The 24,383-nt window shown below is 49.3% G+C and overlaps 2 protein-coding genes across 2 annotated transcripts; both read right to left on the reverse strand.

Moving 5' to 3' along the window:
* Window positions 1-4,733: 4,733 nt before the first annotated feature.
* Window positions 4,734-8,101, reverse strand: LOC135811023 (uncharacterized). The gene is made up of 2 exons (XM_065324379.1): window positions 5,072-8,101; window positions 4,734-4,835 (listed from the first exon to the last, which is right to left on the reverse strand). The coding sequence occupies exons 1-2, from the start codon at window positions 8,099-8,101 to the stop codon at window positions 4,734-4,736; spliced, it is 3,132 nt and encodes a 1,043-aa protein (XP_065180451.1).
* A 682-nt stretch (window positions 8,102-8,783) lies between these two features.
* Window positions 8,784-17,997, reverse strand: LOC135813339 (uncharacterized). Its single transcript, XM_065326441.1, has 4 exons — window positions 17,345-17,997; window positions 15,120-15,413; window positions 9,630-12,130; window positions 8,784-9,299 (listed from the first exon to the last, which is right to left on the reverse strand). Exons 1-4 carry the CDS (start codon window positions 17,697-17,699, stop codon window positions 8,880-8,882), a joined length of 3,570 nt encoding a protein of 1,189 aa, XP_065182513.1. The 5' UTR covers window positions 17,700-17,997; the 3' UTR covers window positions 8,784-8,879.
* Between the last annotated feature and the right edge of the window lie 6,386 nt (window positions 17,998-24,383).

The following is a 24,383-nucleotide window of genomic DNA, read 5'->3' on the forward strand; positions in this document are numbered from 1 at the left end:
GTTCGACAGGTTTGGAAATACGCCCTTGCTGACTGGCACCACCTGAGAGCCTACCTCCGCAACATAGACTGGCCCGCCAAGATCCATGGGTGTGCGGAGCAGTCCTGTCAGCGCGTAACTGATGTCATCATGCATGGAATGAAACAGTTCATACCATCCAAAGAGCTTGTGGTGCACCAATCCAACCCTGTATGGTGGACACCGGACTGTTCTAACGCCAATCATGCCAAGGAGCGGGCATGGAAGCTGTGGCGACGCAATCCCCGCAACGATAACCACAAGGTCCAGTACATCACAACTGTTAACCACGAAGTGGAAGCGTGTCATGCAGCGCGATTAGCACATCAACGTAGAATTCGCAACAAGCTTACTGCAGGTTCCCTCCGGGACAAAGAGTGGTGGTCAACCATCAAGAGCGCAGCAGGCAAGGGACGTTGCTCTGACATCGCCCTGCTGACCAACCCTGCAGGACAAGAGTTCCACTGTTCTCGTGAGAAAGCCGAGTGCTTTGCAGCGCATTTTGCGAACAAGTGTAGCCTTGGCAATAACGACCTCTGTGCTGCTGACCTGCCTGACCTGCAACGACCTGCCTATGCCACGCTAAAGCACATTCACTTCCGCGCAGCAACGGTCAAACGGCACTTGGCGAACTTGGCTGTATCAAAAGCAACTGGACCGGATGGCATCTCTGCTCGTGTGCTCAAGATGTGCTCATCTGAACTTGCAGACCCACTGGCAAAGCTCTTCGCCCTCTGCTTCTTAGCCGGTGTGCAACCTGGGGCATGGAAACTTGCCCATGTAGTCCCAGTTCACAAACGGTCCTCCAGATCTTTGGCATCTAACTACCGACCAATATCACTGCTAACGATCATGTCGAAAGTCATGGAGGGCATTGTAAACACGCAACTGGTTAACTACCTAGAGAAGCATGAGGTGTTGCCAAACAGCCAGTTTGGATTCCGACGTGGTAGAGGAACCGCAGATATCTTAACGGCTCTCCAACATGAATGGGTCCACACCATAAGTACTGGCGGTTGTGTCCAGGTCCTCGCCGTGGATATTGCCGGTGCGTTTGACCGGGTATCGCACACAGGAGTGCTGTACAAAGCAAAGCAGGCCGGCGTCGACGGACACCTGCTTGTATGGCTACAGGACTACCTCACCAACCGAAACATCCGCGTTGTGGTTGGAGGCCAGACGTCAAATGCTCAACCCATCCAGGCTGGTGTCCCCCAAGGCAGCATCCTAGGACCCAGCCTCTTCCTTCTATACACCTGTGACATTGAACAATGTTTAACTCCAGGAACGCAGCTGAGCAGCTTTGCAGACGACACCACACTCTACAGCTTAGTACAGCCAACTGACGATCTCCAACAGTCCACCGCCTCCCTCCAAGGGTCCCTCAACAGTCTTGAGGAGTGGGGCCGCAAGTGGCGTATCTGTTTTGAGCCAGCCAAGACACAGCGCATGACTCTACATCGCAAGCACGTTCCCCCCTGCACTCCACCAGTCACCTTTGGAGGTGAAGCACTCCAGGAGACAGATACCCTGAAGCTGCTGGGAGTCATGCTCGACCCTACTCTCTCCTACAGAGCGCACACTCGCAATGTTGCACTGCGCGCCTCCCAAAGGCTGGGTTTCCTACGAAAGGCAGCACCCATCCTGGACGACCATGGTCGAGTGACGGTCTACAAGGGATTCGTGCGACCCCTACTTGAATATGCCCCACTGGCCTGGTCGAGCGCAGCCGCAACTAACATGGCCCAGCTGGACAAGGTTCAGCAACGTGCCCTGCATTTCCTGGGACCTGGAACCATCCTCCAAAGTCTTCAGCTTCGTCGGATGGTGGCAGCCCTGTCATACTTGTTCAAGCTGCACTACATTCCAGGGCCTCCCCAGGTAAAGGCCATGCTGCCACCAACCAAGCCCCCTGCCGTAGCTAGCATGTGCACACGGCAAAAACGTCAGACGCACCATGCCTATCAGCTGAAGTGGACACCCCCTCGCACAGCCCCTGACTACCTCCTGCGATCCTTCCCCTTCTTCGCCATCACACCCTGGAACAACCTGCCTGCGGACCTCCTGCTTCACGAGCCTCATTCAAGACGCCTCCAAACCTTCAAGGTCAACGTATGTAAGGATCTAATCCGAAAGAGATGGCTGTGGTCCACACAGTATCTGTGACGATGATATTGAGATTTGAGACCCATTTAGTATTTACCTCTCTACTACTACTTGCTTGTTATGATTATTGTTCTCTTTCTTCATTTTCCCTTCTGGTTTAGTCATTACACGTATTTATAATTATGATTTGGTGCAATACTAGCGCCCCTTTCTCACACCTAATTATTATTTTTGCTACCTGACCATGCACCCCCCCCCCTTTTTTCGATGCCAGGTTGCAACGCTAACGCCGAGACCCCTGGTCGGTCGAGTTGCTCCCTGTACATCGGCACGTCGTCCCTACATCCCCTGTGTCTTGTCTTGTGTTTGTCTCCACATGTCTCTTTGTAGGGCTGTGTTCCCAATAAAAAAAATAATAATAAAAAAGAAAAGAAAAAAAAGCGCACATTCGCTCGACAAAAAAGATATCACCAACACAAGTGCCCATACATACACACACACACACACACACACACACACACACACACCAGTGATCTAGCCAAAGCCGGCTCAGCCGGCAGAATGCCGGCTGGGAGGGCGACCTGCCGGCTGAGACAGCTCCAAGGGTAATTTTGGCCGGCTGCAGTCACCCCCATGTAGACTGTAGTGCCCCATATCCTAGGCGTAGGTATGTACAGTACAGTACAGTACATAGCACTGGCTACTCAGGCTCAGTGCTAGCTCGTCACCCAAGCTCAAATGCACTTGAGTATGCACTTGCGTACGTCAGTAAAATGTAACAGGTTGGGTCATGGTTCGCTGCTTCTGGTGGTGTACATGGCTGTGGCTAGGCTGGGTCTTGTCAGATGACCAATGACTATGTACACTGCATGCAGACATGACCTTGGTGAACACAATCATCTATGCTCATGTAGCTGTTTGCTTCCTTTTCCATATTTTGTTAATTTACCTATAATCACATTCACGTTCACAACTGCCTCATGAATGACCATAATTGGACGAAGCGAAAGGAGATGCAAGCTACAATGAAAGATTTGTAGTGGTGTGTGTGTGTGTGTGTGTGTGTGTGTGTGTGTGTGTGTGTGTGTGTGTGTGTGTGTGTGTGTGTGTGTGTGTGTGTGTGTGTGTGTGTGTGTGTGTGGATACGTGACTGATGGCGGGGGTCTGGGGGCGCAGCCCCCAGAACGATGCATTTTAACTGGAACGTGTTGGCCGGCTGGCATAAAATCCTGGCTAGACCTCTGCACACACACACACACACATACACAAACACACATGCACGGGTGCACATGCTCTCAAACACATACACACACTGAAAGACTCCCGCCTGTTCTATCAACCCATTGCTACAAGGTCACATTGGCCCCAGGAGGGGTCATACAGAGGGACAGTAGGAATATACCGTGTGGGATCCTACAGAAAATCAAAGATCTTGTGTGATTATCCCCCCTCCCCCTCCCTCTACTGCTGGTCCTGCCATGGACTCATCGGTAGTTCACTCGTAATACTGAACAACTACCATACAAGTACAGGCAGACCTCAGACCTGCCCATCGCGGAAGCGAACAGCTATGTTAGACATAGCAACTTGTGCTGGGATTACACCATTCAACAGCTTTCAAGGCTGATGAATTGACCGCCACTATGTTTAGCCTGGTATCCACCACACAGCTGATTGAAGTGACTTTTCCTGGCCAGTGAATCCCTATTATTCTTTTTCCATTTTTCCATTTTTTCTTTTTTTTTTCTACACACACCACACCACATACTTCAGCATACAATGGCTGTTGGTAACCACCCAGGAGAATGAAAGAAGAGTCAGGAAGAGTCCGAGAAAGAGAAGAAAGACGTGTGCGACCATAATCATCGGGAATTGAACCCGCAACCTCTCGATCGGAAATCGACTGCACATACCACTGCACCATATGGGACACACATACACACACATACACCCACCACATCCTACCCCCCCCCCCCACACACACACACATCCGCACCCCCCCCCCCACACACACACATACACATCCGCATCCCCCCCCCCCCCCCTGCTGGTCCTGCGATGGACTCTCAGAAGTTCACTCGCATTACTGAAGAACTACCATACAAGTACAGCCCCTCCCAGACACACGCACACACACACACACATACACACACATACACACAACACACAACAAACACACACACACACACCACACACACACACACACACACACACACACACACACACACACACACACACACACACACACACACTACTACTACTACTATTGACAGCTGCCAGAAATGGCCACGCCGCTCCCCAAAGGGAGGTACTGTCAGAGAGGTTAGGGGGGAGGAAGGCAATGCTCCAAGTGGCGTTCCAGATCTTGGCGCCTCCGGAACCGTCGGTTGTGGCAAACTTGGCAGTGAAACTTGAATTGTTGGCGTTCAGCCACAGTAGGGCGCTTTGGACAGGTTCCACAACGGTGACGCTTGAGACCCGCAGCCGATTTAAATGAACGCTGACAGTTGGTGCAAGTTACACCAGGAACAACAAGAGGAGCAGGGGCAGGGGCCGGCGGCTGGTCGACATCGCCTAGCCGACACTTATGCACCGCAAAGCCTCCTCTGCTACGTAGCCATCGGTTGCATGTTGGACACTGTACTGATCCAGGCTGCTCCGATACCGGGAGCTGACGGATTGCTGAACACTTGTGCCGGACCATGTCGGAACTACGGCGGAACAGACGGTTGCAGGTTGGGCACTCGATGCTCTTCGGGGCGGGTTCCTTGTCCTCACCTGCTGCTGTCACCACTCCACGCCACTCTCCACGATCGCTTGCCAACTCAAACCAGTTACGCACTCCAGCCACGGATAGGTCCGTGTGAATGGTGTCCTTCCAGCGACGACGAGGTCCACAGAATGGCCGAGACTGAGGGAGACAGGCAAACAGCAACTGCTTCGGTACTCTGGTGTCATCAAGACGAGCCAGGTGCCCAAGCCACTCCAACCGTCTCTGCTGCACCATGCGTGACAATGGTGTGGGATCACCCCACTGTGCTCGCAGTTCCTGTGAAGAGATGCGCTGTTCCCACTGTCGGCCTCGCGATACGCCAAGGATGGAGCGAATGTTGGCATGGTGAAACCGGTCCATTCTATCTAAATCTGCCTTCAACGGCGTCCAGCATTCTGAACCATACAGAACCGTTGACAGTACGCAAACGACATACAGGTGGCGCCTGGTAGGGAGGTTCAGGCTCCGGTCATGTAGGATGCGCCGAAGACCACCAAAGGCCCCTGCACCCTTTGCTAGACGGCTCCGAATGTCCGCTTGCGACCGCGAGTCTGGAGTGATGGTGGAACCAAGATAGGGGAATGAGGTGACTGCTTCAACCCTATCACTGCCAATGACCAAATCAGAGCAATCAGCAGGGCAAACTCCGAAACCTGCAACGAGAAGCTTGGTCTTGGTCATGCTCACTGTGAGACCCAAGCTGGATGCGACCTCACAAAAGGCACACAGGGATTGATCGGCTGCGTTGCGAGTTGTAGCGAGCAGTACAGCATCATCCGCAAACTCGAAGTCATCAGCATGGCCGGACTCGGAGTGGGGACGACGCCTAGTGACACGAGGGAACAGCTGGCCATCAATTGTGAAGCTGAAGTCCACACCAGACTCTATTCCACGCTCAACGAGAAGGGATCGCCAACGCTCAATAACTAAGCCGAAGTACAAGTTAAACAGTACAGGTGCCATAACGCACCCTTGGCGCAGCCCATTCTTGACAGATATCGGATCCGTGCAACCACCGGCAACGCGAACGCAAGCTGACATGTCTGTATGGAATGATTTGATGATGGCCACAGTCGGGGGCGGCACACCCAGCCGCAGCAATGCCTGCCAAAGAGCTTCGCGAGGGACAGAGTCGTATGCTTTGCGGAGATCCACAAATACGCAGAAGAGCTTCGATCGATGTTCGTACGACTTCTCGACAAGTTGACGGACAGAGAAGATGGCGTCCGCACAACCACGGTGCCGCCGAAACCCGCATTGGGATTCAGGCAGTTCCGCCTCAGCAATACCTTGCAATCGGTTTTGCATGATCCGAGCAGCCAACTTGCCGACAACCTCCAGCAATGCGATCCCTCGCCAATTATCGCAGCGAGAGAGGTCGCCCTTCTTTGGAATCGGTACCAGCAGTGCATCGCGCCAGTCCTGGGGCACGCAACCCCCCGACCAGACAGATTGGAGTAGGTCCAGGAGGAGTGGATGGAGGACAGGCACACCAACCTTCAGCAGCTCCGGCACAATCTGTGACATACCACCAGCTTTGCCATTCTGTAGGTGTCTAATTGCCTGAGTCAGCTCATCCTCCGATGGTGGCAGTGAGAGGGAGTCCTCGACCTCACGCTGAGGGATAAGTTGGAAGACATGCGGATCGTACACACTGCAGACATTCAAGACACCCGAGAAATGCCCATGCCATGTGCCCTGCTGCTCCTGAACAGATTCGCAAAGAACTCCATCGGCATTGCGGATGGATTGGACAGACAGGGGTTGCAAGCCCCCAAAGCAGCGTTGCATGTCGCGAATGGCAGACCAGACAGCTTTGCCACTGAAACGTCCACGGTGCACCACCGCCGCTTTGTCCATCAACCAAGTTGTTTTTGCCTTCCGGATACCAGTACGAGCCCGGCCACGCGCTTCTTTGAATGCCCGGTGATCAGAGTCCCTGCCGCTTCTCAGCCATTGGCTATACAGGGTATTACGAGACTCCAGTAGAGGCTCCAATACAAGGGCATTGTCACGGAACCAATCTGGCATCCGCCGCTTGTCCCGACTAACCACCTGCTCCGCCGCGTCAACAACAGCCGACTTCACGGTACTCCACTTACAGTCCACAGACGAGGCGCGGTCATACGTGGCTAAACGAGATTCAAGACTAGCACAGTACTCAGCACGTACAGTAGCCACACGCTCAGCCTCCTCTTCACTCATGAATGGCTTCCGATTGAATTGGTGAACAGCAAACTTCCGCGGCCTGGAACGTGCATCATGATGGTACCGTTGCTGCACAACGTCAGGTAGCCGGTATTTCATGCGGACAAGACGGTGGTCTGTGCTACACTCTGCAGTGCGCATCACTTGACAGTCCATGCAACGTTTACGGTGTTGTTGGCGTACGAACACATAATCTATACAATGCCACTTCTGTGATCCAGGGTGTTGCCAGGTGTACATGTGGATGCGTTTCTTGGGAAACAGTGTGTTACATACTGTGAGCTGTTGACACGCCAAGAATGTGAGTAGTCGATGACCAGCATCGTTCACATCACCAACACCATGTGATCCATGCACTCCCTGCCACATCTCTAGTTGCTGTGGGCCAAAACCAACACGAGCGTTGAAATCCCCCAGGACGATGACGTCATCAGCAGAGTTGACATCGCTGAGAGCAGACTGGAACTGAGCAAAGAACTCTTCCTTGTCAGCATGCGGGGATCGAAACGTAGGAGCGTAACATGAAATCACTGACATCCACCCGTGCTCAAATCTCAACCTGGCCGTCACGATGCGCGACGAGACGGGCCTCCACTGGCAGCCTGCACGTTCAAATGCCTGCTTGGCCCTCCGACGCAGAACCAGCGCAACACCCTCGCCACGACGAAAATTTTCGTCAGGTACGGGGCGACCAGAGGCGAGTACAGTCGCATCGCCGATGTTGAAAGAGTCTCTCCCAAACCATTTGGTTTCCTGCAGGCCAGCCACTTCCACGTCAAACCTGGACAGCTCACGGATAACCAAGTCGATCTTTCTGTCCTCCACGACGGGCACAAAATTCAAATTTTCAAAATTCACTCGTCTCTTTGCCGTCTCGACCGGTCCGTCATTGTTGACCAGAGTGCGGACGTTCCAAGATCCAAAGGCCAATGTTCGCAGCCTTCCTCTCCTCCGCCTTCCTGACAGTACTCTCTGAGCTTCGCAGTTTGGAACCATTCGGGGGTCAGCTACACCACCGCGAATGGAGAGACGAGGACGACAACGGTCGTGACAGAAAAGAAACTGCCCTGGCGACCGCGCCGCGGAACCCTCGCCCCAGGAAATTTAGGAACACGCCAGGGGCGACTCTGGTGAACCCAGAGCCACCCCGTGGCCTAAGACTAGTAAGAAGAACGACGGAAAAAACTCAGATAAATCGGAGCTACAAAAAGTGCAACCGTCCCCTTCAAACACAAGGGACACACACACACACACACACACACACACACACACACATACTTAAAAGGCTGTCTTATTGACCCAATGTTACACAAAATCAAGAATGGGAAATACAAAGAGGCAGTTCGACAATACGGCGTGATGATGTTACGAATGATCCAAAGTTTGGTTCCCACACCTCCCCTCCAACTCCCCTCCCCCCAAACCCGGGCTGCACACTCACTCCACCCCCCCCCCCCCCGCTACACACACACACACATACATACCCGCACCCCCCCCCCCCACACACACACTCTATCCCCCCCCCCCACACACACACTCTATCCCCTCCCCCCCCCCCCCCCACACACACCTCTATCCCCTCCCCCCCCCCCCCCACACACACCGGCACCCCCCCCCCACACACACACACCGGCACCCCCCCCCCCCCCACCCCACACAGAAACGTTACCACACAGACTCAGCTGTAATTTTCTCACGGTAACAAGGCACTAACAAACCAGTTCATCACACAGCAATCACAATCTGTCATGTGACTGGATGCTAATACTCTAACTTACTGGAGTATGCGATGTCTGAGTGCTGCCAGCATAGCACAGTGTTGGTTGTGTTCACTTAGGTGTTCATCAGTTTGACGATGTTTGCCACACAGGTAAGCCATGCCACAACGAGGACATGCTGTGATGTTGTCCAGGTCATAGCAGACAAAACATGCCGCTACACGTGGACACCATTCCTGCAGTGCAATGTGGTGATCAATGGTCACTTGGCCTCTCTTGGATTGATGATGTAGGGCAGCAAGGACAGAGATGTATAGTTGAGAATCGTCTCCAGCACCTCTCGGTGGTAAGTACACAATTCCAGACACTGAGAGACCAGTTGCACACTTGCTTGGCAGGCAAGCACTGAGATCCTTAACAAGTGACTTCAACGCTGGGAAGAGTGTGGAACTAACTTCAGTCGCAAAGAGAGTATTCTAGAGCAAAGCACACAACAAAGAAAAGTGTAGAAAAGAAAGTCACTTAACTAAGGCCCGTACTCTCGAAACAGAGAACATCATGCACAATAATAACAAATCAGGCTGATATAGCAGAATGGAACAAATTCCACTTCACCAGTTTACAATGTTCAAAATTATCACATTCCCCTCTGTGTTCTTCAAGAAATCAACCTTAGAGAGACAGACACTATACAGTAGATAATTACTGAGTACACTGGTTTGCAATACAATGTTCCATTAAGAGTGGAGTGTGGATGAAAAACAGTTATGGTAACCTGAACTGTGTACACTGCACTACCAGCTTACCTCCAAATTGAGCAGTGCTCTAGCCGTCAGAATACAAGACTGCATCACTTCCACATCAGGTATCTTGTTCTGGCTACAGTTGTTAATCAGTGCTGTTGTGTGATCTGCTGGATTTGAGCCATGACACCATCTCCTGACATAGTCCATCACAATGTTGTAGGGATGCTGTAATGGTAGAGTGAGACCCGATGGAGTTGTGTATGCCCTTCCATTAACTACCAAGGATATGTACTGGATGTTGTACATACCAACCAAGTACATGTCCAGTAGTGTGGTTACTGTGTCATTATCCATGGAGTACAGGTACTGTCGTAACCGAAGAGCAGACACAGTAGTATTGTCGTCACAGACATTGACCGAGCGGCTGATAGCAGTTGGTACATGTTTCCACTTGCACAGTGGTATACCCAGTGTTGAAAGCAATGATGGTGAAATAATCCACTCACTGCTGCAGGAACCTGACATGACCTTGCCCAAGATCACATCAATGCCTTGTTGCAGAACGTTGTACATTGAAGCACATGAAGGGACCCCACCATCCTGTGATAGGAAGCGTGATGACATCACTCTCTCAGCAAGGTCTTCTACCACCAATACATTGGGTATATCCTTGTTTAGCAGAGTGGAACAATACAGTTGAATGAGTTTCAGGGCACATTCAGTGACACCTGTTGCAAGACCCATTCTCAGTGTTTTTGTAACACGCTGGTATACCACCTGCAGACGGGATAGCGTTTCCTGGCTGGGCTCAACCTGTCCTTTCCTGCAGTCGATGTCCAGAGACATGGATACCCTGCATGACTCTAGAGAAAGTTGCATCAAAGGTAGCTGCAGCGGTGACTCCACTCCTGTCGGTTCTTGTTCAGATTTCTCTAGGAGCATTTGGGTTCTGGAATCCAAACTCTCAAAAGTGACATCAGAATCTGCAATGCTTGGACGTATAATATAACACATGACCGAGTTGCAAATGCAGTCAGCTTGTACAGACAGCGGTGCATTGTCCAGTCTTTGTATCCTTTCCCCAAACTCTCCAACAAACATTGCTTTCCCAAACAAGGCAAGTAGGATACCCGACGACTTTGTGAGTCCAGATAAAGGAAGCAAGTCATCGCCAGACAACACATCAACAACAGACAACGCCATCTGTATGTTCACCCTTTCCTGAAGCAGTTGATGACTCCAATACGCTGCTTTGTCTGCACCACAACCTCTACAGTCATCAAATTCCCTCACAAATCCAAGGAAATGCTTGCACATGCGCTGTTGGTACATGCGTTGCTTGTCTTCAGGGCATTGGTAACGACCAAACTCGGCGATGAATGGTTGAAGTGAGTAGCGGTCCAGATACGGATTGTAATCCAGGAAACAAATCTTGATCAACGGATCAAAACGTAGAAGATGAACCACATTGGCCTTAGTGTCAGCCAATCCTACCATCACACAAGCACATTGAGATGAGAATGAGGAGTGCAGTTGAGAGAGAGCATGGAATGATTCCTTGTCATCATGTTGTAATGTGTTGTATGCTAATTCCAACAGCTTCAGGATTCGATCCTTTGGTTTCAGACCATCATTGTTGAACACATCGAGACCAAGATCTTGGAATAACGACAGCACCATGGTTGGAGTTAATCGACCACCTTGTAGAAGACCAGCTGTAATGCGTACAGCAAGGGGAACATTTCCACAATAATCCACTAACCTCTGTGCATCTTCAATGCTCACACTACCTTCAACACACAGACCATGGAGAAGACCAACAGCACAAACCTTTGTCAGACCATCAAGACGGTGTTGTTGTAGTTTAAACTGGGCAACGTGTAGGTCAAAGTAAACACGACTTGTCAGTAGGACATGGGCATTGTGTTGTAGTCGAAGTAGTCGTTTGATGACATCTTGTAGTTGGAAATCTTTATCAGCACCAGCCTGGATAGCATCCTCGGCATTATCCAGAATACATAACATGTGGTGTTTGCCACCATCATCATCCATGCCATCAGTTGATTTCGTTGCTTTGCCAGTAGTTTCAGATGAAGCTGGGTTTGTTTCGAGTCGGTTTTGAATCATTGCCTGGACAGCGTCAACACCAGCTACACCGCGTAAGTCAAAGAACTCCACACGACAACCAGCATTGCGACATACATGTCCCACAGCAATGGCTACGGACGTCTTACCAAAACCAGCTGGTGCCACAAGACTCTGCACACGTGTAGATGATGACTTGGACATTGTTGTGAGAATGTTGTGACTGATCTCTGTAACAATGTCATCCCTGCCAGTGAAGTGTTCGTCCTGGTCTGGTAGAGATGACTGGCTTGAAGTTCCTGATCTAGCTGAATCCTGTGTTGTAGTCAATGTTGTACCCATTCTAGTTACATTGGCGGTTGTTTCAGCTGATGTTGGTTGTTTGAAGATTGGTTCACATCTGTTGGAGGTCCGTTGCTGGTATGCCTCACCATCCCCCACTGTGTGCTGCAATGGCTGTGTTTCCGGTTTGCCAACTGTTGCCATGGTGATAGGTAGCAAGATAACAGAAAGCAAGAGTAAAAACCTATTGTAAGTTTTGAAAATATTTCAAAGGGGATGTATGGCCTACTTTCTCCGTTAACCCGTTAAGCAAAACTTCAATGCAGTTTTATAGACCTGTCAAAACCATCTGGCAGAGCAATGGATGTCATCGTGGCCACCCTATCTCAGTGGGGGGGGGGGGGGGGGGGGAGGTCACCGATATATTTGTCCAATGCCCATAGAAAGGCCCTGATAAGAACAATAAACTGCAATGCAGAAGTTTTGCTTAACGGAGAAAGTCGAATCAAAATTTCACAGTACTGGACCTACTGGTAGTCTTCTGTGTATTGATTCGAATGGTGTTGGTCCGAGGAAGCTGGGCTACTGCCATTGGCCTATGTTCCCAGTCGAACTCATGCACTGGAAGCTGAGCTACTGCCGTTGGTCTATGTTCCCAGTCGAACTCATGCACTTTCAACTTTTTGGATGAGTGCACCCCACTACTAGCACAGTTGCGCTCGGTGAAATCCGACACAAAGTGAATATTTTGGCGCCACTGGATGAGTTGCTTTGACTGACAGCCCAACGTCTGAAGGTAAATTCCCCTGAAAGAAACATACATCCGTTATGGTGAAGGAGAGTCGATCGTACAGCAAAAACAATTGGCAATGACAAAGGGAAAAATTATGTTCAAAAACGCCCCGATTTCAGCTACAAGTATTACAAACAAGAATCCCGGGCTTATTTCCTACTAGTGGTTGTTGTAGAACTCTACAATTAGTAACAAAGTCATGTTCCAGTGATAGCGGATTTTCCATAATGGTGTTGATGACTATGTTGACTTAGTGAGATCTTTTGGAGGTCATAGAATGATGGCTGGTAGCCTCGGGCTCAGTTTTTCCAGGGAAATGTTCAAATTTATGAATCTCGACAAAGCACGAAATTTTCGGACAGAAAAGCCAAATGTCGACCTTTTTTCATACGGATTTCATTTTCGTACTGTGGTGCATGCTAAATGCACGCGTGTGTTTGCATGCAATGCGCATGTAAAGTGTACATATGTACATAACTTTACAGGAACAAATTTTAGTACGGAATTAATTTTAGTACAAAAGAGGCTGCGTACGAAATCGTACGAAAATAAATTCCGTCCGAAAACTTCCTGCTATACAGTACCTTGCAATCTTTGCTCTCCAACAACTACTGTGCTAAGTCTGAGTTGAGGATTTCATCTGGAAAATGGTATTCTCTGGAATGCTGCACTATATCTGCAGCATAGCAATGAGAAAAACTGACTCCGACTAGGCACCGGCGGATTATGCCGGCATAATTATTGGCATAATTTGGAGGTTGAAAATTTGGAGCATAATGAGGCATCCTTTCAGAGGTAGGAGCATAACTATATGGTTGTACCACAATTCCAGTATGTAAGCTACACAATTGTGTACAATGCAACTGATCAGTGCTGGTGGTCCGCATGGTAAAGAGTTCGGAGTAGCCCTTTTCCAAAGATGCTGGCCACTTTTTCGCAACTTTCCGTCGTTTTGCAAGAAATCGCAACTTTCTTCATTTTCACAAACTACTTCGCAACTTTTTCCGAAAAGGTGTGCAGAGACCATCGACTATGCAAGCTATGGTTATTGTTCTAATAATTAAAAAAAATGAGGTATAGGTGATGTTCGGTCATGGTGGAAGGAGAGGTGGAGCTACGGGAGAGATGAGCTGATTTTTCGCAGGGTGAGGGTGACATCGGTTGGACGAGTATGACGATTACGAAGACAGTTGAACATGATAATTTTCAAAGGTAACTCAAACTAATTTGGCAATGAAAAAATCTTTTTACAAAAGAAATCAACTAATGAATAGAAGGAGTCACGTTTTCTCTTGCCATGTTGATCTCAAGCATGCATGGTCATCTTGGTATGATGTATTTTGTTGTGCTAATGGCCACTTGCAAGTACGAAAAGGCACAATTTTCCGAACTTTGAGGCTCCATAAGTACAACAAAGTGAGTATGTATCCCTGCGTGCCAAAGCATAATATGAGGATTTAACGAGCATAATGCGAGAATCCATGAAAGCATAATTCCATTATTTCGCGAGCATAATCCGCCGGAGCCTAAAGTCTCCGACTAAAGCATTATGTTTGCGATTTCGAAGTAATTGAAGTTTGGAAAATGAAAGCCTGAGCAGTCACAGAAAGCAATTCAAGTATGGAAGGGGACGGTGTGGTTTCCGTCCAGCACTGCACTATTTGGTGCATAGATGCGCGTGCGAACTGAAGTGTATGGCGATACAGGATGTGCACATGCATGCCGTGTGCATGCATGTGCTGCACGGCATGCATGCCGGGTGTGCCTGCTTGCACAACTCACATGCTTTCACCGTCACAGCTTCTACAGTGTGCGCTCAATTCACTCGATTGTTACGTCCACCACCGGGAAATCGCTGTGGGCTGGCTTCTGTGATAATGTTCCTTCTACTGCAATAAAGTGCGAGGCTAAATGTTCTAGAATCCTCTTGTTTTAGACTAATTCGAGGCTGCTGAACATGGAAATTGGGTGTACCTCCCAGGGCCGAGTATGCATCTGGTCGAGATCAGTACTTCTCTATGCCTCTGTGCAAACCACGACTCCACCTTTTTGTTCAAGCATGGCATGTGTGGCATCAATGGAAAGGCAATGACCTCAGCTACCTAACATAGCATCGACAAGGGAGTACTGGCCACGGGATCAGATAGAAGCGGGGTCAAAGTCAGGCCAAGAGATTTCACGCGAGGCCCCATTTCACCCTTTGTTTACGGACTGTACAACTTAAGATCCCCTGGGATCCAAACTTTTCAAAATTTCAAGCGATCGGAACTCAGTCATTACTGGGTTATTTCCAAAAACTAACATATGTACGTAGAAGAGAAAACTCTCAGCTGTCCATTAAACACCACCAAAGTTGAACACATTGCAGTAAAAGTATAGCAACAACATACCTGTGTGGGACAAAATGGAGAGCATTTCCTTGCTCTTGTCCGCATACCCCAGTTCCTCAATGACAACACTGAGATCACGATAAGTGTTTAGGCCACCAGCTCTGAGCAACTGGATGAGCTCCTCATTATGATCAGATAGTCCATCCCGGGACCGAATTCTCTTTAGTCTCTCTATTGATGCGCTGTCAGTTATGAGACGTTTCTTGATCACCATCCGTCGCAGTCGATCTGCGTCAACTTTGTTTAACCATGGTTGAATGTCACACACAAACCTATCCAGGTCAAACGGATTGTCTGTTGCGAAAGCAGCAAAATACAGAAGGCACAGATGACACATGAACACACAACTGCACACAACTGCATGTCAAGAAACAAATAAAAATGGAATTGCACAATACCGATAATACATGGAAAGGAATTTAAGTGGACACATCTATTCCAATAGCGCTGCACATCCGTTCAAGTTATTTCACAACGTTTCGGCACTTGGCCATCGTCAGGTGACAAGAACAATGGACACACACACACACTCACGCACACACACACATACATACACACACACACTCACACACTCACGTGCGCACGCACATACACACATGCACACACACACACCCACACACACACACACACACACACACACACATTCCCAGAACCGCACATCGGAGCGCTTCAGCGATTGTTGCAATGGACAGCTGGGAGGTTTCTCTTCTACCTACATATCTTAGTGTTTGAAAATAACCCAGAAATGACTGAGTTACGATCGATTGAAATCTTGAAACGTTTCGATCCCAGGGGATCGAAAGTTGTACAGTCCGTACACAAAGGGTTTAAATGTACACGCGAGTTGTGACTGCAGTTTTCACCTGACACAGGCTGGAACTAAACTCCCTAGCAATAATCTAGTGACCCATGACAGTGCTTCACGCCGGTAGCACCTGCATTTCTTGTAGATCTACAGAATCGTCATGTAGACCTGGTTATAACCTCAGGACTGACCATCTAACTGAACCCACTGCATTCCCAGGGTCAGCTCTCAATACGATTGATGTGAATGCATGAACTGATTGATCTCTGTAAGCACTTCTCGCTGCCAACAAGTAAGTTGTTGTTGTTGATTTTTATTTTACTTCGCAAGGCCAAACGGGCAATGGTGCCCAATTCTATGGAAGCGAATTTCAAACGGGAGAGAGCTACGGGGGAGAGAGAGAGAGAGAGAGAGAGAGAGAGAGAGAGAGAGAGAGAGAGAGAGAGAGAGAGAGAGAGAGAGAGAGAGAGAGACAGAGAGACAGAGAGAGAGAGAGACAGAGAGAGAGAGACAGAGAGAGAGACACAGAGAGAGAGAGAGAGAGAGAGAGAGAGAGAGAGAGAGAGAGAGAGAGAGAGAGAGAGAGAGAGAGAGAGAGAGAGAGAGAGAGAGAGAGAGAGAGAGAGAGAGAGAGAGAGAGAGAAAGGGGAAGAGAGATAGCGAGACACAGAGAGGGAAGCAGTGAGGTTAGGGGCATCGGAGGGTGGTGAGCGCATCAACGTGTGGTTGGGGGTAGCAGCGAAGAACAAATTGCTATGTAATTTAGTCTGATAAGCGATTTTGCAGCATCAACAGAGCGAATTTGCAGTGTCAACAGAGCGATTTTGAAGCGTCAACAGAGGGAACACAAAGAGTTCATAGGTGCACAAGCACGCAGAGAAGAGTAAATGACGTGGTGTGTGGACAGGAAAAGTCAGACAGAGCATTCATTGCAAGGTGTAGGGGATGGAGGCAAGCTTATATTGCCGGGCAGCCTTGATCTCCCTTACACTCCTTGGAAGTGCGGTCCAGGCCAAGGCTGCCTGAAAGGCCAGGCGAGATCTGCCAGGTTCTGACTGTGCCGAGGGGACAGTGAGGCCCCTGGAAACCTGGTGCCGGGTGGTGCTACCAGCTGATGGTGAGAATAGGTATTGGAGGACAATGCTGGCTTTCCCATTGACACAGCGCCACACCAGGACGAGCCCAAGTACAGTGTTGCTCAATGAAATCCAGTCGCGTCACTCAAGTTTGTGCCTTGCACCATTTTGCAGCCCAATGTTTGCTGCGCAACGCCCAGCGCGTACTTGAGTGATGCTGTGACTGGATTTCATTGAGCAGAACTGTACAAGTCATGTAGTTACACGAATGTTCAACGAGCCCCCCCCCCCCCCCCCCCCCCAACCCATCTTCCTACGCCACGGTAATCAATGTCAAGACTTACCGGAGGACGAGCCAAGTGTTGACTCATGATTTGCCGACATTGGCTTCGTTGGACGGTCAGTTTTCCCACTGGCAGTTGCATCGCGTCGCTTCGCCATGGTACTGGCGACATGGTCCGCTACATGAGGCTGGCTGTGCTGAACGAGCCTCAGGAACGCATCCACCTGTTCGTCCGTTTTCTTCAGCATCAGCCTCACCACATACTTTGTCAGTTCAGACTTCACGTGTTCCTTGCTAGAGGCAGTATCATATTCATCAACGTCCAGCACATCATTCTCCAGCAAGAGTTCCAAGATCACGGATGCATCTAGATTGGAAAGTAAGAAGGCTATGTTATAGCGCACCCTGTCTGCCATTGTTCACACTCTAACCTGTCCGCGTGGCCACAGTTCACTCGCACTGCGGACTGATCACGATTGACATCGAGTTACTGCATAACTCCTTTGGATCAAAAGAACTGTCTTTTTTCAAGCAATAACACGTACTTTCAAGTACAACTAATTACTAGTCTTACTGAGCCGTTCATCAGTTGTGGCTCAGGTACAGAGCGACTTTCATGAAGGCAAACAATTCTTCCAAAATCACGCTTGAAATGTTCAGCATCAGCTCGATCGCCTGGGCTCTTCGCCGAGCTCGCGAGGCTATCAGTCACTGTATCAGTATCAGCACTAACTTCTAAGAGAATAGTAAAAAATAGTAAAAAATAGTCGGAAGGAGATGACAACGAGTTACGTCAACGCGGTCGATGCAGCCAGTACTGGCAGTAGCCCTCGCATTTGGCCAGCGTTGGGATGAGTCTGGGAGTCGTAAAAGCCTTTTGCCAAGTTTTGGCGCCAGTCTCCGACTCCGGTCATGGTTGCCATGGCGCATGTGTGCACGAAGAAAGCTTTGATCTGACATCATGGACATAGCTGATAGGATTTTTTCGGTTCCTTGGCTGATGATTGCAGAGTAGATATCTATACTACGAGCGCAATAAGTATTCCATTATGGAGTGAACTGAGATTAATGTTTTATGAATCGAGTAAACTGTTTGTCCTAGTATGGCAGTGATAATGGTCAAGATTGAAGAAAGCCAGACCGAGTTGTAAGAGAAAGCGTGTTGATCGCCATGAATGGCATGATTTTGATGACCGTAGACTGGACGACTGAGCAAACTGAACTGAACCGCGTGTTGGTTATTTGAACATCCATTCAAACGTCAAATGGAAATTCAGTGCGTGGCTAGATAGTCAACAGATCTAAATCGTTGCCTAACGTAACGCGCACGTGTCTGGTTGCTCTACGGTATCCGTGCAGCTCCCTTCGGCACCTGTATCGTCCAAGAGTATGCGACAGTGGACTGGAAATTTCGGACAGGGGACAAGTGACCACTGCTAGCGAGCTTTGTGGCCAATGACGTGGCCAGGGCTGCCAGCGATTATTACAGTGAGTGAAAGCAGAAAGGATAGTCCAGGAGCTGAAGGCTCTTGAGCAAGTTGAGGAGCTTGGCAGCGATGAAAAACACGTTCACAAGGTCCACCACGAGTGGACCGCGCCGATCAGCATCTCTAGCCTGTACTGTCACCCGGTCGAGCATTACCTCTCAAACATATTGCCGGTAATGGCTGGTCTCGTCCTGCTCGGCTCTCACTGTATGCTGCTGCTGCTGCTGCTGTGGGCCTGCATCTCGCTGGCCTCCGTGTCCGTCGCACACTGCGGCTTCCACCTGCCGTTCAAGCCGTCCAACGAGTACCACAACTACCATCATGCAAAGTTAGTAGTGTAGTGTGTGCATTCTGCATTGATTGGTAGCTGTACTAATACCTTGCACATACATGGGAGGCGGTGAACGCAAAAATCTGACTTGAGCCCCCCCCCCCCTCCCCCAACTGTACCCCAAAAAGGACATACTCCCTCCCCCCAAAAGAAAGTTCTGACTGCATGTATAAAGCCACGTGCTAACTTTATCGAAATTTGCACAGAGAAGAGTACAGTCATCTCCAAAAAAAATCCGTCCAAATGCTATGCTAGCTACCGGTACCTGTACGTGGCCGCATGCACTGCCACTGCAAGTGCCATGCGCTAGTAGTAGGCATGCTTTGTAAAAAAATTCATTGATAATGATAACGACCTACTTCTTGTGTAGGGATGTCAATTGAATAATTATCCTATCCACGATGGGAATTAACCGACGTCTTGCGTGACTGATCCTTTCAATGTTCTTATCTTTACATTTCCTTTTCCACCTGGACTCCTCCTTGGTTTCCCTTTTCTCTCCAGCTCTTCTCTTGTACCTTCCTGCTATTATTTTAATGTGGCGCTTTCCATTGGCGCACTTTCACAGCTGTAGTACAGTGCAGGGGCGTAGCAGCCGCTCCGGCCAGTCCGGCTTTGGCCGGACCACTTCTTGGCCCGACCACGACCACCATATTAAAACAATGCCAAAAGTGCCCAGAATGCAGGATTTTGCACCCTAATTTCAAACAAATCCCTCGACCCCCCCCCCCCTGGCCGGACCACTGCCAACGGCGGTGCTATGCGCCTGCAGTAGTAGGAATGCACTAGTAGTAGTAGACTCTCTAGTAGTAGTAGTAGTAGTAGTACTGCCTTGTGCACGGCACATGCTCTGCCGCCGGGACTGCACTTTGCAGTGCACAGTCTGTGTTGTGCTCGACTCGACTGGAGCAGGCAGAGTGCAGAGCCGAGGACTGTTTTAGTTCAGTGCCATGCTGGTAGACCCGCTAATGACTGTAAATGCATGAATGCGATTGTGACAGGCACCATGCCTCTGTACAGGTATTAATGGCATTGGCTGGATTTCTTTGGTGACGACTGTATTACTCCCCCAGTCCCTGCCCCCAGCAACAGAAAAAGAAATACTCCCTGTTTCCAGCAGTTCACTTGCATACCAGTGTCATGGTTGTTGTCTCTTCTGACCATGAATGTTCCTATAGGTATTGTCTGATTCTGATCCAATGCACTACAATGCCCTCAGTTTGGTGAGTCTGCCATTCGATGACGCCGAGACCTCTGATCAGTTGAGCATGGCAGGCCCTACCAGCACCGTCTCACTGCTGACTCCATGCTAGCCCCATGTACTGCTGACTCCATGCTAGCCCCATGTACTGCTGACTCCATGCTAGCCCCATGTACTGCTGACTCCATGCTAGCCCCATGTACTGCTGATTCCATGCTAGCCCCATGTACTGCTGACTCCATGCTAGCCCCATGTACTGCTGACTCCATGCTAGCCCCATGTACTGCTGACTCCATGCTAGCCCCATGTACTGCTGACTCCATGCTAGCCCCATGTACTGCTGACTCCATGCTAGCCCCATGTACTGCTGACTCCATGCTAGCCCCATGTACTGCTGACTCCATGCTAGCCCCATGTACTGCTGACTCCATGCTAGCCCCATGTACTGCTGACTCCATGCTAGCCCCATGTACTGCTGACTCCATGCTAGCCCCATGTACTGCTGACTCCATGCTTGCCCCATGTACTGCTGACTCCATGCTAGCCCCATGTACTGCTGACTCCATGCTAGCCCCATGTACTGCTGACTCCATGCCCCATGTACTGCTGACTCCATGCTAGCCCCATGTACTGCTGACTCCATGCTAGCCCCATGTACTGCTGACTCCATGCTAGCCCCATGTGCCTGCCGGTGAGTTTGTGTAACTCGTACAGTGCGTATGAGTTATAGCGTGGTCGTGTAAAAGAATATACTGCCTACAAGAATGAACTCTCATATTTTCATAATCATAACATGGGTTTCAAGTGCACATTTATTCTTACAAGCAATTTTATCGGACAGCCGAATATATCGGTCCTAAAAATGGACTTTGTGTAGCAAAACATAGCAGATTAGTACAAAGTATATCGCCTGTAGTAATAACATCTGTCCAATGCAGTTCTGATCTGACTCGCGTTGGGTCGTAGACTACGTAGTGCTGCAAATTCAACTGTTGTGGTCATGTAACTCATGTTGCATAGCCACAATGGTTAGCCTATGAGGCTATGGAACTATGACCGGCCGCATGCACAGTAGCACTACATTGCATGTAGGATGATCTTCCTGACTCTGCGCACATGCACATGATATGTCACACTTGATTTTCAATATCGTGAGTAATAAATATCGGAAATAAAAATAGAAAGTCGTTTTTCAAACACCCACGCTATAACCGATACCTACTGTGTAATAATAAAAACTGACATTATTTTTTGTTTATGTTGGCTGCTGCTATGCAGGAATCTTTGATTTTCTGTATGGCACGGACAGTCGCTTCCGTAAATCAAAGTCGTACGAGCGCCACTCCATGCTACTCGGCACCACCCCAGCCAACGTTCTGATTCTGGACGAACCGAAGAAATGCCAGTAAAAAGGTTAAGTCTGCAGTGCATGTGCGTGTGTGCATCCTCACTGCTGTTGCTAGTCTCCTCACAGTCCACCCTTGACCGTCCCATTCTCCAGTTTCAATGCTAGTCTCCTCACAGTCCACCCTTGACCGTCCCATTCTCCAGTTTCAATGCTAGTATCATCACTACTCTACATGTATATGTATTTTAGCATATCCACCATCAATACTGGTCACATGGACAAATTACACTTACCTACCCTGACTACTTCAAGGATGCCGCTGATATTATTATTTTTATTCACATAGCTATGGGTTTTTTGTGGCAAATTCACTAGTGCCCTAGCTCGGCCCAACCTGTGTTCTACCATAGGTGGTTAAATAACGACATCACATTGTTCAATCTTCCAGTCCTATCAGTGACAACTCTCATAGCCAATGTGCATTGTTTCCGGCGGCCATCACCAAGAAGTTATGTTCTCTTTCTCACCTAGGGCCGTTCACAATTTGTTTTCCATTTCAATTTCCGCCCTTTCCACCATCCTGGAAGCATGGAGAGGGACAGTACCGGTATTATGAATATTTTTAAGTTACAAGCAGGACATTGGCTATGTCATCACTCATCATTCCTACTTTCCGGCTGTACTGCTATGACATCAGTACTACTTGCTCCCAAGTCACTAACTGTGTTCTGTACCCGATTACCGGTACTTAATTGTGTCACTATTCAAGGTTCTTTATGCTTGAAGTACTACGCTTACTTCATACAAAGTGTTGAAATATGAAGGCTGAAATCACATGCAGTCTAGGCGTGCCTGTACGACACCGGCATGCTGACACTGCAACTTGCTGTTGGCACCCCCCCCCCCCCCCCCCCCCGTTGAACACTGTGTGCCACTGCGCTCGTGGCAAATCCAAACTACACTAGTATCTGCTCATCCAAATCCAGAGGGCTCAGATACCCCCCCCCCCCCCAAAACGCACGTTACCATACTCTTGTGACTGCCCATGAGCACGGCCAGTGATCTCTAGGGGTATTTCCACAGAATAAGGGTCCGTGACTTTTGCCACCTCCATTTATCTACACTTCAATGTGCTGTCGTGGACTTTGAAATCCGTTGAGATGTCAAGTGACCACAGGGCGCTGGCCTTGCAGCCGCGAGCACTGCTGGTCCACTTTTACAGTGTGTATGTGCATGTACATGCTAACAGCAGTAAGAGTGCCGGTCCAGGTCATCCCATCTGATTTCAATGTTCACGACAGTACAGTCATTGTAGATCGTAACCATGATGAATTTGAACATTTCAACACTGCTGCATATTACTGATGGTAACATAATGCAAATACTGGCAGAGGTAGGATCCCGTTCATGAGCTTGGGATGAATGGGCACACTCTAGTTTGGCATGCTGTCCCGCTGAGTATGTATATACCCACACAACAAACACACACACACACACACACGTGCATGCACATCCATGTGCACCCTGTCCTCCACATGTATCAAAGGAGGCGAAATCGCCTGTTTGTGGTGCGACGTTAAGGGGAAGTTAAGGCAAAAATCAAAATTTCACCAGTTGTAGTCTTCGGGGTGCTGAGTCGAATGGTCTTGGCCCGAGAAAGCTGAGACGCTCCCTTCCTTCTTGAATCCCAATCGAACTCGCGCACTTCCACCGAAACTGGGTGACTGCGCCCTACTAGATGGGGATTTGTATGCAAAATGTCACTAAAAGCGCCATTTCGTTCTTATAAAAGCACGAATGACCGCAATTGGCACATATGTTGTAGTCTTTTGGACGCTGAGTCGACTGGTTTTGGTCCGAAAAGGCTGCGATGCAGCGTTCGGCCCTTATTCCCAATCGAACGTGGTTGAACAAGCGGTCACGTGCTCCTGGGTGCCCAAATTACCTGGTCACCACGCCAGCAGGCGACAACTTTCACACCAAGGTTCAACTCGAGTTCAACTCGAGTGACAGGACTGCACCCAAAAAAGCTCAAACAGGCTAGTAAGTTGTACCCTGCAGGCACGGTGACCAGGTGACTGGTGTACGCAGGAGTACGTGACCGCTTGTTCAACCATGTTCGATTGGGAATAAGGGCCGAACGCTGCATCGCAGCCTTTTCGGACCAAAACCAGTCGACGCAGCGTCCAAAAGACTACAACATATGTGCCAATTGCGGTCATCCGTGCTTTTATAAGAACAAAATGGCGCTTTTAGTGACCTTTTGCATACAAATCCCCATCTAGTAGGGCGCAGTCACCCAGTTTCGGTGGAAGTGCGCGAGTTCGATTGGGATTCAAGTAGGAAGAGAGCGTCTCAGCTTTCTCGGACCAAGACCATTCGACTCAGCACCCCGAAGACTACAACTGGTGAAATTTTGATTTTTGCCTTAACTTCCCCTTTAAAATAAACTTCTACAACAACTACAACAACAACAACCCCGCCCCCATACACACATCCACGTGCACAAACACACACACACACACACACACACACACACACACACACATGCACAAACACGTGCGCCCGCGTGCTCGTACGTACACACAAACACATAGGATTTTGGACACATTGCCATGTTCAGGCAGGATAAATCCTGTGGGCTACTGGAAAGCTGGCCACAATGGGAAACAATGTGGAAGGAGCTGCGGTCTGTGCTTGCTCAGGTCGAACCATGGCTAAATTTGTGATGCT

Source organism: Sycon ciliatum, chromosome 1 (genome assembly GCF_964019385.1).
Source record: "Sycon ciliatum chromosome 1, ocSycCili1.1, whole genome shotgun sequence".
NCBI classification, from domain to species: Eukaryota; Metazoa; Porifera; class Calcarea; order Leucosolenida; family Sycettidae; genus Sycon; species Sycon ciliatum.

Bases quoted from the DNA above. Each gene is read 5' to 3' on its own strand.
- LOC135811023 (XM_065324379.1), bottom strand. From the start codon at position 8,101: ATGGTTCCAAACTGCGAAGCTCAGAGAGTACTGTCAGGAAGGCGGAGG. The intron at 4,836-5,071 runs GTACCGAAGCAG...GTTCCGCCGTAG, and splicing joins CTCGTCTTGATGACACCAGA to TTCCGACATGGTCCGGCACA.
- LOC135813339 (XM_065326441.1), bottom strand. From the start codon at position 17,699: ATGGCAGACAGGGTGCGCTATAACATAGCCTTCTTACTTTCCAATCTA. The intron at 15,414-17,344 runs GTAAGTCTTGAC...CTTTCGCAACAG, and splicing joins AACACTTGGCTCGTCCTCCG to ACAATCCGTTTGACCTGGAT. The intron at 12,131-15,119 runs GTATGTTGTTGC...CCATGGCAACAG, and splicing joins CTCCATTTTGTCCCACACAG to TTGGCAAACCGGAAACACAG.